We start from the raw sequence: 18,196 nt of genomic DNA, 5'->3' as shown, positions 1-18,196 counted from the left end.
ACCAAATTGGAGGTGGAGGGATGGAGTGAAAAAGATTTTGAATGATTGGGGCTCGAACATACAGGAGAGTGAGAGGTGTGCAAGGAACTGAGTGAATTGGAACGATGTGGTATACCAGGGTCAACATGCTGTCAATGGACTGAACCAGGGCATATGAAGTGTTTGAGGTAAACCATGGAAAGGTCTGGATGTGAATAGGGAGCTGTGGTTTCAGTGCATTACACATGACAAACAGAGACTGAAAGTGAACGAATGTGGCCTTTTTGTCTGTATTCCTGGCGCCACCTTGCTGAGGCAGAGTATAATGATGCTGTTTTCCTGTGGGGCGGGGTAGCGATAGGAATGAATGACGGCAAGCAAGTAAGAATATGTACACGTGTATGTATGTAAAGTCTGTGTATGTGTATGTATTTGTTGATATGTATATGTATGTATATGTGCATATGTGGGTGTTTATGTATATATAAATATGTATATGTGTGTATGTGGGCGTTTAGTCTATATATATGTGTATATGAGTGGATGGGTTATTCTTCGTCTGTTTCCTGGCGCTACCTCACTGACGTGGGAAACAGCGATTATGTAAAATAAAAATAATAATAATAAATAGGTTATACAGAAGAAAAATTGCACAGAAGAGAAATTGCAAGATGTATAGGATGGCTTGAGAAGTTGAAGATAGGCAAGACAGTAAACATGCAAAACACAGGGAATCTGGAGTATGAGGTGTTCCTAACATTTCGAGCAGTTTACAGCAACAGAGCATGCAGATTAGGAGGGAACACCTAGCATACCTAGAGAGCAACAATGCACGCAATAATTTTTGACAAAAATATATCTTTCCTATGAAGTTTAGTTCCCTCTAAGAACTCTTCCCTAGGGATGGACATAGCAGAAAAGTCTCAAGGTTGAACTACATAAACACAGCTTCCTTGCATGCTCAATTCACTTTGTACCTTTATGGGTCCTCTCCCTAATATATTCCCTTAGTTTTTCCTCCTAAGATGCCAGCTTATCTTTAATCAGAAATTTTTCCAGAGAATATATCTGAAACTACAAAAAATATACCCCCCCAAAAAATATTCAAAGCACCTGAAATTTATGAGTGTAAATAAAAAAGTAGCCTGGAAAAAATAACTAAGGAAATAGTGGCAAATATACATTATAAAGTAAGAAGTGCTTAAATTTTTGCTTGATTAGCGTTTTGGATGACACGACACAGTGCTTGATATAATCACGTTAATTCACAAATTATATTGTGTAACCTGGTTAGGTGTAAGAGTGAACCATTGTGGGTCTGCCCTTTGGTGCCCTTCTGTTGGTGTGGTTGTTTGGTGATCAAGTTCAGCTTGAGTAGCCGCTTCCGGTGATAAAACATCGATTTTGGATTTTCACCCATGGAGGCCAAACTCACCTGGAGAGAATATTAGCTATGTGACAAATGAACAATGGAAGGACATACAGTCATATTGAACCAAATTATACTTATTTCATTATCAGTGCTCCTTAACCTCCATCTGAGATTCAAGTGAACAAAAGACAACAAGGAAAATCTGAACCACCCCATCTATAAACATATTAAACAACCATAGGGACATCACACACCCTTACTGCAGACCAACCTTCACTGGGAACCAATCACTCTCCTTTCTTCCTACTCGTACAAGTCGTAAAAAACAAATAAATGTAAAAAAAAGAAAGATCTAAACAAACCCAGGATCTTCAACTGTGCAATGTTTATGACAGCTGAATTCAACAGTAAAGTTAATTATAAAAGATATGCTATGAGTGCAACGTGCTCAGCAAGCTCAACAGCAAAATCCCAATGTATGTAATCACAAATAGGAGGTACTCCCCCTTCTTTCCTCCACTTATGAAAAATAGATCCTCATAAGTCAATCTTCTTTACTTACCCTCTCCATATATCCAAACCATTTCTGCACACCCTGGTCAGTTCTCACAATCAGAGCGTGCTGATAGCCACATCTCTCTCTTACACCATCATTCCTTACACAATCAAACTGTTTCACACTACAAATCACCCTCAAGCATTTCATTTCCAAAAAATACTTCTATATATCTTTGTGAAGCATAAACTGCTGAAACAGAAAGAATAATCCTAGGAAACTAATATTCTACAAAATTTATTACCCAGTCAACAGGCCCATATCTTTGAGTCATAAAAAATACTGTCCATTTCATGAAGAGGAAGATATAGCATTAACATTAAAAAAAATTTCATCCATATTCTAACAATGAAGGCAAACTCAAGTTCCAGCAACAGCACCATTGCCAGCTTAAACAAACCACATTTTCATATATAATCTTCCACAGATGATACTAGAATAATACAGAAATTACATAACTAAAATAAGTCTTCCTTGAAAAGTGGAAGAAATAAAGAACAGTTCAGAATACCAAACAGAAAAAACCATCAACACAGAGAAGCAATGTAAAAGATCTCAAAGTAAAAACATCTGATGACCTTACCTTCAGTAAACACAACAAAGCAACTACTGCTCTTCCATAAAGAGGGAAAGCTGGATTCGAGAGATTGTCAAGGTAAAAGAGGTAAACTCACTGATGATTATCTTCAAGGCACTAATGCTATACCAAATAGAATACTGTGATGTGATAACACCACTTTTCATTAAAGGTAAAATTGCAAGTTAGAAAGTGTTCAGCTCTTTCACAGCCTACTCAGAAATTGTTTATCATTTCATTATTACACTTAATCACCTTCTCCTGCATTAGTGAGGTAGTGCAAGGAAACAGACAAAAGAATGGCCCAACCCACCCACATACACATGTATATACATAAACTCCCACATATGCACATATACATACGTATACATTTCAACGTATACATATATATACATACACAGACATATACATATATACACACATACATATTCATACTTGCTGCCTTCATCCATTCCCGTTGCCACCCCGCCACACATGAAATAGCATCTCCCCACGCGCGTGCGCCACATTCATTCATACTCAGTCTCTAGTTGTCATGTATAATGCACCAAAACTACAGCTCCCTCTCCACATCCAGGCCCCACAAAACTTTCCATGGTTTACCCCAGATGCTTCACATGCCCTGGTTCAATCCACTGACAGCACGTCCAACCTGGTATGCCACATCGTTCCAATTCACTCTATTCCTTGCACATCTTTCACCCTCTTTGTTCAGGCCTAGATCGCTCAAAATCTTTTTCACTCTATCCTTCCACCTCCAAAATGGTCTCCCTCTTCTCCTCTATCTCTGCCAAATATATCCTCTTTGTCAATCTTTCCTCACTCATTCTCTCCATGTGACCAAACCATTTCAACACACCCTCTTCTGCGTAACAATAACCATATGCCTTTCCACTCATCAATTCTCTATGCATCACCCGTCTACAACCATCTCTTTCTGTTCACCATGATATTGGTGTCTTCTCCCTGTTCTTCTTGTTTTATTTTAGTCACTGCTTGTGAGCTGTTTGCAAGTGTCCATACCACAAAGGTTTAGACCCAAGACACATGTGTGTAACTGCTGCTTCCCACAGATTTGTGTGAGCACCAGCCATACAAAAACCGATAGTTTTGATACTCTTTCTTTCCTCAAACAGTAAAGCAGTGGAATTCTCTTCCTTCTTTCATCTTTCCTTCTTCCTATAACCTTTCTACCTTTATGATATCAATTCTACAAACACCTGCAGAGCCCTGACTGATTACATCAATCTTTTCATCTTATTTTTTCCTCCTGAGATGGCCCTGGTTGAGGGTGTTTTCCCTATGCTATATCAATAATAGAATACAAAAAAGAATAGGTTTACATTATGAATAATGGCTGGACACCAAACAGGACCCTCAAAGTATTATTAGGCTTTTGCAGTTATATAACACTATAAGACAAGTGCAGAGTACATAATTACTTTTCAAATGTTTATTACTATCAATGTCTATTACATTTTCATTAGAATCTTCTTTCAAAAATAGTCTAACAAATTTTGAAGATTTGTATTTTTAATTCTATAGAATATTGTCATTCACACTACATAAACTATAAACACCATATGTTTGGGGTATCAATAGGCCATGAATCTACCATTCACTGCCATGCCTACACCTAGATGTTTTTCTGTCTTGCTTAATGTCTCATTTCTTATCATATTTTCTTTATTATTTTCTTCTTTTCAGTAATCCAACACACTGAAATATGCAGTGTACAACCACATAAGTCTGAATTTTAGCTTGGTATGAATGCAACTTGGTTGATGAAAAAATCATGTACCAGTATGTGAAAATTCAGTTCTACAAAAATCAGCGCAAAGGAAGGTCAGTTGTGAATCAGCATGTTTATTTCCTCACTGCATTATCACAAAAATAACTGACAGTACAATCCAAGAGTACACTAACCTTGCCCTGAGTAATCTCTCCCATACGCCGTGAGCGCCCAATGCGTTCCAGTAGGACATACTGAGTCAGTGTCAAGTCATAGAACTTGTCGATGCATGTGGAAATACAAAGCGCCTTATTACGCAGCATCTGACTTGCTACAAGAACAAGCTTCTGACCATATCTGTAGTAGAAAATCTTATTTGCACACAATTTTGGCAATTGAAAAGAGAAATACTTAGAAAGGAATTCTAAATTAGAAATCTTCTTCTTTCATACTATTCGCCATTTCCCGCGTCAGCAAGGTAGCGTTAAGAATAGTGGACTGGGCCTTTGAGGGAATATCCTCACTTGGCCCCCTTCTCTGTTCCTTCTTTTGGAAAAAAAAAATATATATAACGAAAATCATCTTAAGATTAAATAACTCATTATGTTATCCAACCAAATTGTCTATGGATGCTCTACTATTAGAGAAGTGCTATGTGAAAGTAAAGTTTTCTTCCACAAGGCCAGTATCTTGCCACTGACAGTTTACAGCTTTATCATTGGTACAGTACAGTCCCCTTTGACCATCTTTCATGGATATTCTGACTTAGAATAATCTTTTGAGCTCTGCATCATAATTCTAATTCTTCATCCCTCAGAGCTCCTGACATATCACATATCTGTTGTACCAAAATGTGCTTGTAATTAATTTTTTTTACTTTAACTTAATGCAGGATTACTGTACAGTAAGAAACTATGAAATCACTTTATAAATACATACCTATTTATCCAAAACTAGTAAATATTTTTGGAGTAATTGTCAAGTCATATTTTACATACTAGATCATCTGAAATAACATAAATCACAAAGGTCACATTCTGAAAGTACGGTAGCAGGATACCCTGAGGAATTCTGGACCTTCCAGCCCATGTGCTAACCTGCAATGTTGAAAGACTAAGGGTTTCAGTTCTCAACTTCAATACTTACAAAGTGCATGTGTGCACTTAATCTATCTAATATAAATGGAAAAGGATATCTAGGACAATAATAGACAGACAGAGAGACAGAAATTTGACCAAAGACTGCTGGCAATCATGATGGTTACAAAACTTGGCTAATTTCAAAAGTTTAACAACTTACTTGTTTTCCACCTCCTGGAATGTCATGAAGGCAGCCAGATGAGTGACATCTCTTCGCTCATTATATGCCTTGCATGACCCACGTACTCCTTGTACTTCATCATCGACAGGATGAAAGGGATAAATGTCCTTTGGTTCCTCTTCTGGTTCCAAAACAATACCCAGCTCAGGATCCATGTGCTCATATCTTTACAAGAATACAAACACAGTTCAATCATAACAATAAAAAGTAATAAATAAAACAAGAAACTGCAGAAGATTGTGGGAGGACAGACGACCAGGCAGGTGAGGTGTAAAATGGAAGGGATGAATTGGTTGTGTTTATATGTCAACAAAATGAGAGAATGAGGCGCAGTATGGGGGTGAGACAGGATGGCTTTTGTGTGGACAAGGTTGTGAATAGAAATAGAGGTAAAAGAAAGAAAACTGTTAGAAATAATGCAGAGTGAGCTATTAATGAAACATGGGAAGTGTGACAAAGTAAATGACTTGGCAAGCACAAAGGTGACCATGAATATAGCAATGTATAGCATGAAAACAAACTGAGGGATAACAGCTCTTATTATATAAAAATGTGATGGAAACTTAGAGGAGAGGTGAAGCCATAATATGTGATATCTATTTCATGACAATTTCATAAACACAGCGTGACCATCAGTTACAGATAATAGGATACTACTGTAAAATGTTTCTGCCAAGAAAGAGGTTTGAAATTAGTTTTATGCACCATCTAAGCATAAACAAAACACCCTACCTATTGAAAATCACAAGCTCTTCTCTTGGAATGGGTAGTTCATACATGAAAATTTCATCATCTTCACCAATCAGTGACCAAAGAAAAGCTTTACTATCATCATCTAGGGGCATTTTGTTTTCAAAGTTTGGTCGTTGGCTTAGCCTTAACCACAGTCCTGTGAAACAAAGAAAGAGAATCTTATTATCCCTGGATGCCAATATGAAAATCAATAGATACACAAGAAGAAATCTTGGTCACATCAGTTGAATCTATGTACTGCTTTTCTTGCACAGTCACTTGAAATAATAATACTTTCTTTTACATTTAATAATTACTAATAGATATCAAGCTGAGTGATCTCAGTATACCATCATAATAGCTACTGTAATCTGGAAACCCCAACTTCATGCAGTGAGATTAGCATACGTCTGTATCATCAGTCTATCTATCTTTCCAATATCATAAACTCCATTCTAAATTTTGAAAGGGTGGATCAAGTACATGAAACCTCCAAGATTATTCATACACATCCTCAACTTATGCCCAGTATGTTAAAGTAAAATATGGAATGCCACATTCATATTAATGCTTTTCCACATTTATATCAATGCTTAATGATTTTCCACTTTGTACACTGAGCTCATTTGTCAAGTTGGATCTATGTCTCCATTCACATCTACTTCATTCCCAAAATGCTTCCAAGTGCATTTAATTCTAATATCATCTCAATATCAAGCAAAAGAAAAAAAAAAAAAAAAAAAAAACTGTCATCCCCATATATTTTCAATGGCAATACATGGCTAATGTTTACTGTGGGTACAAGCATATGATGCCCTCAGGTTGAAATCATCATGCTAGTTGCTGAGACTAGTGTTTTTACTGGTGTGAACACAAGCAACTTGCCTCAGTGTGCCTCATGAAATCTTGAGGGAAGGATATTCTTTCTATAATGTTCTTGGGTGCCACTTCATTTTTGGAATTTCAATTTTGGTGCTGTATTTCTTCCACCTGAGCTCAAAATGGCTGGTTCTTAGCTTTCTAAGGAGGATTAAGCCTGAATTCTTGCCTATAAGCAAGGAAACGAGAACAAGTGAAACTTCCAAGCACACTTGGTGCTCAAAATGAACGATCAGGCATCTGCTTCCAGCAACACCTCATCAGTGCCTCCCATCATTTATGAGATCAATACCCTATGGACCCAAAACATAAACTTGAATACTTCAGGAACCTTGCCAATACCATGATCTGATGTCTGCAGATGGTAATCATGGCCAAATGAGTGATGACAAATTACTAAAATGTAAGTGTGACATCACCTTTGAAAATATATGGGAAGGCAGACAAGGTTTCTTGCAGTAAAATGGCTTTCATCCATGCACCTCTCTAATGACTTCTTTAACCTACATGTCCTCACATCTTCATTCATTATTCTATTAAATTCTTACACATGTCAGCATCAGAAAAATACATTTGCTGAACATAGGATATACTGCACACCCACTGTAACAAAACAGTGAAATATTTTATTGCATTCTGTGTTATCTTTCATACATCCTATGTGTTGTTATCTTTCATACATCTTATGTGTCTATCTAAATTCTATACCATGTCTACCACTATCCAGCAGTGATCCCTGTACAGTCCCCTTCATGCCTTTTCATCCCTGCACACCTAACACACTACTTTGTTTAAATTCCTCTCAGTCATACATTCCTTCATTCTATTTTTCACCTCGCTTTCAGTCTTCATCTTCTCTTCCTTTTACCTTTCTCATAAACACAATTCATCACCACTTCCACATTTAACCTTTCCATGTGCACAAACCAATTCAATGCTCCCTCCTTCAGCATCTTTAATGTCTCTTTATGCCTAATCCTTCTTAAATATCACAACTATCAGCCAATCTATAGGTAAGACTATTGGAATAAGCTAACTCCACATACAGACAATGCAAAGACTATCATTACCTTCAAATCAATGACATCTGTTATCCTGCTTCAAGATGAGCTATTCAAACCTGTTTTTTTTCTTTTTATCTTAGAGTCCAGCCCCAGTACAGCCATTTGTAAAGCTGGCAGACAACTTTTCCCATTCACATTTTCCTACTTATTTCCTCCTGCCAGCAGCTGAGCTGGAAGGATAGGTAAGAGCAGAGATGCTTTCAGCATTATTTCACTTTTGTTTCTACCACAAATTACGTGAAGCAAGTAGACAATTCTATCATGGACCATTAGCACTCCTGTTACCAGTCCTTCCCATGTACATTTCCATTTTAACTGCTATTCCCTTTCTTCCAGTTCCCTCTCCCTTCCTACATACAACTCTTCTGCCCCCGATTTCCCTCCAAATCTCATGTACTCCCCATATTCTATGTTCTATATTGCTCACTTCCATACCTCTACCTTAACTTTCTTAAGGTACTTGCCAAGTACTGCATGCCACATGGTTGTCTGAAAATCACTGAATAAGACAACTCCTAACTTTCTTATATAAATTTGGTATGCATCACAAATGCCAACCTCTAGTCAGTTATCATTTTGTCAAGATGTCTCAGGTATATCATCAGCGCTCCATCACATCTGAGTGGAAAATCAGCTCCTGTTAAACATAAAACCATACTCTCTACGCATGTCCAACATTCACCAATGTCATAATAAAAGATACTACTAACCTTTAATTGTTATCCCATCTAAACCCTCAAGAGCAATTTCATCCTCCAGGTCCAATATGTAATTCAAGCTGAGAGTCATCTTGGGATTTCAGTCTATCCAATCCAATGCTTACCTCTGAAATTAATACTGAAAAATATGAAAATATGAAACGAAAAAAATAAAGACAACCTCATCAAAGTAAAACTGCCAATTAGTAGAAACCATCAAAACAACTATTCCACACATGATCAACTTCTCAGATCAAAATTTACGAACAGTAACTAGCTTTTAGTATCAAAAGAACTTTTAAATAACTGATGCTTTTCCCTTACACTACAGTACCAGTTTCAAACACTAAAGTATTTCATAAAAACTATGAACTGGACCAAAATATTTCAATGCACTTACAAGTGCATGATTGTTAGTACTGTACAGGCAAGGTTAGCTTTTTTTTGGGGGGGGGGGTTCTGTCAAAAAAAAAAAAAGGCTACAGTATGAACAAAAGAAACCAGCCTAATACAGTTAAGAGCAACAGATCTGGTACCAATATGCAAGGATTAAACTGGGTTTTGTAACTGCTACCTTGGTTATGTTTAATTAGATTATTTGCTGTCAGTATATGCTATGTAAGTTTCAGGATTAAGGTGAAGGCTTTTCAGTTACTTACCTCGACAGATTAAGTATTTGCCATGTGTAGAGTTTAATTTCTTATTTTCTCTCATCTTACTCAAAAGCTTCTATGAACTGAATTCAAAGTCCTGTCCAGTTTTGAGAACTAAAACTGGAGGGTAAGAAAACTTATATGAAACTAAAACTAAGATTGGAGGTGGAAGGATGGAGTGAAAAAGATTTTGAGCGATCGAGGGCCTGAACAGAAAGGAAGGTGAAAGGTGTGCAAGGAATAGAGTGAATTGGAACGATGTGGTATACCAGGGTCGACATGCTGTCAATGGATTGAGCCAGGGAATGTGAAGCATCTGGGGCAAAAGTGGAAAGGTCTGTGGGGTCTGGATGTGGAAAGGGAGCTGCGGTTTCAGTGCATTACACATGACAGCTAGAGACCGAGTGTAAACGAATGTGGCCTTTCTGTCTTTTCCTGGCACTACCTTGCTGGAGTGAGGGAAGGGGGGAATGCTGTTTTCTGTGTGGCGGGGTGGCGATGGGAAGGGATGAAGGCAATAAGTATGAATAGGTACATGTGTATATAGGTATATGTCTGAGTATGTATATGTGAAATGTATATGTATGCATATGTGCCTGTATGGGCATTTATGTATATACATATATGGGTATATGAGAGGTTGGGTCACTCTTCATCTGCTTCCTTGCCCTACTTCGCTCATGCGGGAAACAGTGATTGAGTATAATTAAAAAACAAATAAAACCTAAACGACTAAAATAATTCTTTTAAACATAACAAATTGTTCTATACAGTCTTTGTGAACAAGCAATAAATAAACACACTTACGCAACTCACACAATTACTCTACATATTTTCAAATCAAAAGAGCATTACACATGCACCAAATTCCATTAAACTTCACCTGAGTGTTATATCAGCATCTCTATCCATCTATCTATCTATCTACATCTCTGATGCACATTTCCTTTGAGAACACCCTCAAGGGGGTGGCCACTGCAAAAAAGTCTCCATAATTGATGAACTCCAGTGCTGCTCCTTAGCCTTTAATGCCTCACCCTTAACAGGCCACTTCAACCTTATGTTCCTGCCTAATACTCTATCCTACTACTTCAACCTAATGTTATCACCTAATGTTCCTACTTACTGCTTCTACCTAATGCTCCAGGTTAATGTTCCTATCTACTACTTCTATCCAGTGCTCCTACCATTTTGCCAAAAGGCAAGGCCAGTACACAGCAGTCATCACAGGAAAATCTAGAGTTATGAAGAATGAGCTGTGTGACTTATATGCAGAAACCTCTATTCAAGATCAATAGATCCTTCTTGTGTTTCTTCGGAATCCATGTTATTTGTTGTGCCCCTAGACTTGACCATAATGATACCTCCTACTTCTCTTAAAATGCTAAGATTTGGAGTTTTCTTCTTCCTTTTGTCTTTCATTCTTTGAATAACCTTTTTACCATTAAGAATCGTCTCTACAAACACCTGTGGATCTCTGATTGATTTCTACTTTCTTTTCCCCTTAGTTTATTTCTATAGCTCTACATAACCTTTAATTGGGGCATGTTTTGCCATACCATGTTGGTCACTACAACAAAAAATGAATCTTAGCAGCTAAGGAACTTCAGGGAGGCTCTCATAAGGCAATGATGATTTCTAGAAGCATTTCCCTGATCTTCATAACCCTCCCTACTATCACTTTACAGGTATTTATTAATAAATGCTCTAAATCATGCAATGATAGTCTAAATCACTTTTAATGGGCATAAGGAGTCCTCTGCTATATGATACATTTCCCTCAAATCCATCACTTCAAATGCTCTTCGCAAAAGATTTTGCTATAACATATAATATCTTTAGAACCAATGGGCAAAGCCTAATCTCGATATGTATAAAAATGTCTTGCGAAATGAATACTTAAGTGTAAGGCGCATTAAATCCTTCATTGTGACCACAGAAATAACTGTGGAAGACATATCTTTCTGTATGCTAATGAGGAGATAGTAGTATATCACGGAAAGAGTGAGGGTAATTAACTTAAAAGTAAAGGAAGCACTTGTAAAAACTCAACAGAACAAGGAAAATTCACCTAACCTCCCTCGTAATTAAGATCTATCTCTACTATGGATTTGTATGTAGCATTTATGGATCTGGAGAAGGCATATGATAGAGTTGATAGAGATGCTCTGTGGAAGGTATTAAGAATATATGGTGTGGGAGGCAAGTTGTTAGAAGCAGTGAAAAGTTTTTATCGAGGATGTAAGGCATGTGTACGTGTAGGAAGAGAGGAAAGTGATTGGTTCTAAGTGAATGTAGGTTTGCGGCAGGGGTGTGTGATGTCTCCATGGTTGTTTAATTTGTTTATGGATGGGGTTGTTAGGGAGGTGAATGCAAGAGTTTTGGAAAGAGGGGCAAGTATGAAGTCTCTTGGGGATGAGAGAGCTTGGGAAGTGAGTCAGTTGTTGTTCGCTGATGATACAGCGCTGGTGGCTGATTCATGTGAGAAACTGCAGAAGCTGGTGACTGAGTTTGGTAAAGTGTGTGAAAGAAGAAAGTTAAGAGTAAATATGAATAAGAGCAAGGTTATTAGGTACAGTAGGGTTGAGGGTCAAGTCAATTGGGAGGTGAGTTTGAATGGAGAAAAACTGGAGGAAGTGAAGTGTTTTAGATATCTGGGAGTGGATCTGGCAGCGGATGGAACCATGGAAGCGGAAGTGGATCATAGGGTGGGGGAGGGGGCGAAAATTCTGGGAGCCTTGAAGAATGTGTGGAAGTCGAGAACATTATCTCGGAAAGCAAAAATGGGTATGTTTGAAGGAATTGTGGTTCCAACAATGTTGTATGGTTGCGAGGCGTGGGCTATGGATAGAGTTGTGCACAGGAGGATGGATGTGCTGGAAATGAGATGTTTGAGGACAATGTGTGGTGTGAGGTGGTTTGATCGAGTAAGTAACGTAAGGGTAAGAGAGATGTGTGGAAATAAAAAGAGCGTGGTTGAGAGAGCAGAAGAGGGTGTTTTGAAATGGTTCGGGCACATGGAGAGAATGAGTGAGGAAAGATTGACCAAGAGGATATATGTGTCGGAGGTGGAGGGAACGAGGAGAAGAGGGAGACCAAATTGGAGGTGGAAAGATGGAGTGAAAAAGATTTTGTGTGATCGGGGCCTGAACATGCAGGAGGGTGAAAGGAGGGCAAGGAATAGAGTGAATTGGAGCGATGTGGTATACCGGGGTTGACGTGCTGTCAGTGGATTGAATCAAGGCATGTGAAGCGTCTGGGGTAAACCATGGAAAGCTGTGTAGGTATGCATATTTGCGTGTGTGGACGTATGTATGTACATGTGTATGGGGGTGGGTTGGGCCATTTCTTTCATCTGTTTACTTGCGCTACCTCGCAAACGCGGGAGACAGCGACAAAGCAAGAAAAAAAAAATCTCTACTATGTAATACTCCACGTAAAATATACCACTTAACTGTGAAAAGGCACACACATGGCACCAGACGTCAAAAATAAAAAACACACAACACAGCAGGAAACGAATGTACTTATGACATCTTTTCTACTATTATTTTGACGACTATGCGAGGTTAGATAACGATTCCAAAATTGCTACTGATATCCTTCAAGTGTATTATCGACTTTTACATTAATAGTTCAACGTTTTAGTGTTATATTCTCTAAACAATAAACTAGCTTGACAAATATTATGGCATTTTTCTTTATCATCATTCAAGCAACTATGTCACGTCAGCTGAGGCTTTTAAAAAAGCCATTTATACCTTACCGATCAACCCAATATTTCTGCCTTAGTGCTCTAAATCATGCTCTAGAATTGGTACTATGCTCTCTAATGATAAACTAGCATGAGAACACACACATGGTATATAATAAATGTTTAAACAACACACATAGTATACATATTGAAAGTTGATAACAATGTGAAGCTATTCTAAACAATAACTGAAATCAACAACAAAAAAAATAGCTGGTGTTCACAGCATTGTATAGTCTTCTGTTCATTGAGGCACTCTGTACATCCATTCCCAGGTTTTCTCAAATTACCTTTCTATAAGCTTACCTTCTTTAGAAAGCTTCATGAAGAATATTTTAATAAATCATTTCACGCTAAAGTAATGCTGATGAGTGCTACGCCTTTCCCACATCAATTCCTCAGTGCTTGTCGTTTTGCACCTAAAGAATAACTACATACCTTATCTATATGACAGTCTGCGTTTAGCTGTGTAGTTCACTCGACGCTTACATCTCATGTTATATATTTTTCTCTATTCTCTGTACTTCGTAACTAATCTTTCTTGCTGTGTAAGCTTCTTTCATGTTGATATGGTAGATGGAACATCTAGTTTTCAACTCAACCAGACCTTAATTGTAAACAAACTCGGTTTTCTTATTCACGGCTTATATAGAATGATAGCTTATTTTTTATGAACTTGATATATTAGCTATCTTATACAAAATTACAATTATGTTTAATAATATAACTGACTCTATATTCTAATATTTATTTCCAAGGTTGATAGACTAAATAATATGGAACAAAACGTATTCTCGTAACTCGACAATAAAACCCAACTTTGCTTAACTTGAAGAAGGATCTGTCAAAGAGCGGTAAGACTAAAAATACTCCATAATGATAATTGCTAGAGTTAACACTAACAACCACCAAGCTTAGGAATTCAGCAACCATTTAACTGGATCACTCAACTGAAAAGTTCACCACTATAAATCATTTTTAGATACATTTAATACTTGTTGGGCAGAAGCCAGAAAAAATGTTTTCATACCTTTTCTGTTTCTCGAGTTAGCTTCAGGACCAGACGAAGAAAAGCCTCATTAACTCACATTCATTCTCTAGATGTTAAGTGAAATGCAACGAAGATAGACCTCCATCCATAACTAGGCCCCATAGACCTATCCATGGTTTTCCCTAGCTGTTACTTATGCCGTGGTTCAGTCCTTTGACAGCATGTCGTGTTCGTAGAACATGGCTCCATTTCTTTTTCATTCGTGCATGCCTTTCACTATCTTGCTTGTCAGAGCCCCGAGCACCCAAAATCTTTCTTACTTCATCCTTCCATCTCCAATTGGCCTTCACCCTCTCATTGTCCCCTACACTTCTGACACAAAAATCGTCTTTGTCAACCTCTCTCCGCTCATTCTCTCTTACATCCAGACCATTTCAGCAGCCTTTCAGCTCTCTCAACCATACCTTTTTACTTACACACATTTCTCAACCTACTCGATCAACCCTCCTCACACTAAGTGTTGTCATCAAACATTTCATTTCCAACACACTCACCCTCTTCTGGTCATTCTCACCTATAGCCCCCATTATATATATATATATATATATATATATATATATATATATATATATATATATATATATATATATATATATATATATATATTCTTTCTTTCACACTATTCGCCATCTCCCGCATTAGCGAGGTTGCGTTAAGAACAGAGGACTGGACCTTTGAGGGAATATCCTCACCTGGCCCCCTTCTCTGTCCCTTCTTTTGGAAATATATATATATATATATATATATATATATATATATATATATATATATATATATATATATATATATATATATACACATATTTTTTTTTCTTTTTTTTTTAATTTTCCAAAGGAAGGAACAGAGAGGGGGGCCGGGTGAGGATATTCCCTCAAAGGCCCAGTCCTCTGTTCTTAACGCTACCTCGCTATCGCGGGAAATGGCGAATAGTATGAAAAAAAAAATATATATATATATATATATATATATATATATATATATATATATATATATATATATATATATATTGATTTAGTAATTTTTTCATTATACTTGATCGCCGTCCCCTGCATCAGCGAGGTACCGCCGGGAAACATACGAAGAATGACCCATCCAGTCACACACACACACACACACACACACACACACACATATATATATATATATATATATATATATATATATATATATATATATATATATATATATATTTTTTTTTTTTTTTTTTTTTTTTTTTTTCATACTATTCGCCATTTCCCGCCTCAGCGATGTAGCGTTAAGAACAGAGGATTGGGCCTCTGAGGAAACATACTCACCCGGTCCCCTTTTCTGTTCCTTCCTTTGGAAAATTAAAAAAAAAAAAAAAATGAGAGGGGAAGATTTCCAGCCCCCCGCTCCCTTCCCTTTTAGTCGCCTTTTACGACACGCAGGGAATACGTGGAAAGTATTCTTTCTCCCCTATCCCCAGGGATATATACATATTTATTTATTTATTTTATTTATTTTGCTTTGTCGCTGTCTCCCGCGTTAGCGAGGTAGCGCAAGGAAACAGACGAAAGAATGGCCCAACCCACCCACATACACATGTATATACATACACGTCCACACACGCAAATATACATACCTATACATCTCAATGTGCACATATATACACATACACAGACATATACATATATACACATGTACACAATTCATACTGTCTGCCTTTATTCATTCCCATCGCCACCCCGCCACACATGGAATAACACCCCCCTCCCCCCTCATGTGCGCGAGGTACCGCTAGGAAAAGACAACAAAGGCCACATTCGTTCACACTCAGTCTCTAGCTGTCATGTAATAATGCACCGAAACCACAGCTCCCTTTCCACATCCAGGCCCCACAGAACTTTCCATGGTTTACCCCAGACGCTTCACATGCCCTGGTTCAATCCATTGACAGCACGTCGACCCCGGTATACCACATCGTTCCAATTCAGTCTATTCCTTGCACGCCTTTCACCCTCCTGCATGTTCAGGCCCCGATCACTCAAAATCTTTTTCACTCCATCTTTCCACCTCCATTTTGGTCTCCCACTACTCCTCGTTCCCTTCACCTCTGACACATATATCCTCTTGGTCAATCTTTCCTCACTCATTCTCTCCATGTGACCAAACCATTTCAAAACACTCTCTTCTGCTCTCTCAATCACACTCTTTTTGTTACCACACATCTCTCTTACCCTTACATTACTTACTCGATCAAACCACTTCACACCACATATTGTCCTCAAACATCTCATATCCAGCACATCCACCCTCCTGCGCACAACTCTATCCATAGCCCACGCCTCGCAACCATACAACATTGTTGGAATATATATATATATATATATATATATATATATATATATATATATATATATATATATATATATATATATATATATATATATACGTAAACGCCCATACACGCACGTATACATACATTTACATATAAATACAGACACATACACATACACAGACATATACATATCTACACATGTACATATTCATGCTTGCCTTCATCCATTGCTGGTGCTATCCCGCCTCACGGGAAACAGCATCGCTGCCCCCTGCTTCAGCAAGGTAGCGTCAGGAAAACACAAAAAAGACCACATTCATTCACACTCAGTCTCTAGCTGTCATATGTAATGCACCGAAACCACAGCTCCCTATCCACATTCAGGCCCCACAAACCTTTCCATGGTTTACCCCAGACGTTTCAGATGCTCTGGTTCAGTCCATTGACAGCACGCCGAACCCGGTATACCACATCGTCCCAATTCACTCTATTCCTTGCAAGCCTCTCACCCTCCTGTACGTTCAGGCCCTGATCACTCAAAATTTTTTCACTCCATCCTTCCACCTTCAGTTTGGTCTCCCGCTTCTCCTTTTTCCCTCCACCTCTGACACAAATATCCTCTCTGTGAATTTTTCCTCACTCATTTTCTCCAAATGTTCAAACAACTGTAACACACCTTCTTCTGGTCTCTCAACCACGCTCTTTATATTTCCACACATCTCTCTTACCCTTTCATTTCTTCCCGATCAAACCGCCTCACATCACAGATTGTCCTCAAACATTTCATTTCTAACACATCCACCCTCTTCTGTACAACCCTATCTATAGCTCATGACTCGCAACCATATAAGATTGTTAGAACTACTGTTCCGTCAAACATACCCGTTTTTGCTCTCCGAGATAACGTTCTCTCCTTCCACACATTCTTCACCGCTCTCAGAACCTTCGCCCCCTCCCCCACCCTGTGACTCACTTCCGCTCCCATGGTTCCATTAGTTGCTAAGTCCACTCCCAGATATCTAAAACACTTCTTCCTCCAATTTTTCTCCATTCAAACTTACATCCCAATTTACTTTCCCTCATTCCTACTGAACCTAATAACCTTGCTCTTATTCACATTTACTCTCTACTTTCTCCTTTTACACCTTTTTCCAAACTCAGTCACCAACCTCTGCAGTTTCTCTCTCGAATCAGCCACTAGAGCTGTATCATCGACGAACAACAACTGACTCACTTCCCAGTCTCTCTCATCCACAACAGACTGTGTATGTATGTATGTATAATTTGTGAGTTTAGATATTATCTCAGTTTCCAGGTGAAAGTTCAGGATCTGTGTTTGTAATAGATATCCATAAATACACCTCAAGCTTCCCTCTCACACACGCTCTTCACCTCACTTGCTTGCACCCACTACTATCCCCCAAAGCGCCCCACGCACCTCTGCCCAACACCTTTATACCACCCTCCCCACTACTACAACGCACCCTTCCCTCGCACCCATAAGCTCGCCGACCCACACCTCCCCAATCC

The 18,196-nt window shown here is 38.3% G+C and overlaps 1 protein-coding gene across 4 annotated transcripts in view; it reads right to left on the bottom strand.

The window, feature by feature from the left end:
- LOC139767262 (general transcription factor 3C polypeptide 1) overlaps positions 1-13,942 on the bottom strand; it is a 65,309-nt gene extending 51,367 nt beyond the window's left edge. For 2 of the 4 annotated variants that reach the window (XM_071696426.1, XM_071696424.1), the window contains exons 1-6: positions 13,755-13,942; positions 8,922-9,036; positions 6,269-6,425; positions 5,516-5,701; positions 4,411-4,573; positions 1,266-1,414 (exon numbers count right to left, since the gene is read on the bottom strand). In XM_071696426.1, the coding sequence (XP_071552527.1) occupies positions 1,266-1,414; positions 4,411-4,573; positions 5,516-5,701; positions 6,269-6,425; positions 8,922-9,000 (734 nt within the window). In that variant the 5' untranslated portion in view covers positions 9,001-9,036; positions 13,755-13,942. Of the gene's footprint in view, positions 1-1,265; positions 1,415-4,410; positions 4,574-5,515; positions 5,702-6,268; positions 6,426-8,921; positions 9,049-13,754 lie in introns of those variants that run through there. The other 2 variants (XM_071696425.1, XM_071696427.1) reach the window with 2 other exon arrangements.
- Positions 13,943-18,196: the final 4,254 nt, after the last annotated feature.

The sequence above is a fragment of the Panulirus ornatus genome, chromosome 59 (genome assembly GCF_036320965.1).
Source record: "Panulirus ornatus isolate Po-2019 chromosome 59, ASM3632096v1, whole genome shotgun sequence".
Taxonomy (NCBI): domain Eukaryota; kingdom Metazoa; phylum Arthropoda; class Malacostraca; order Decapoda; family Palinuridae; genus Panulirus; species Panulirus ornatus.
Note: the sequence above shows the minus strand (reverse complement) of the source record. Positions and strands in the feature narration are given on the sequence as shown.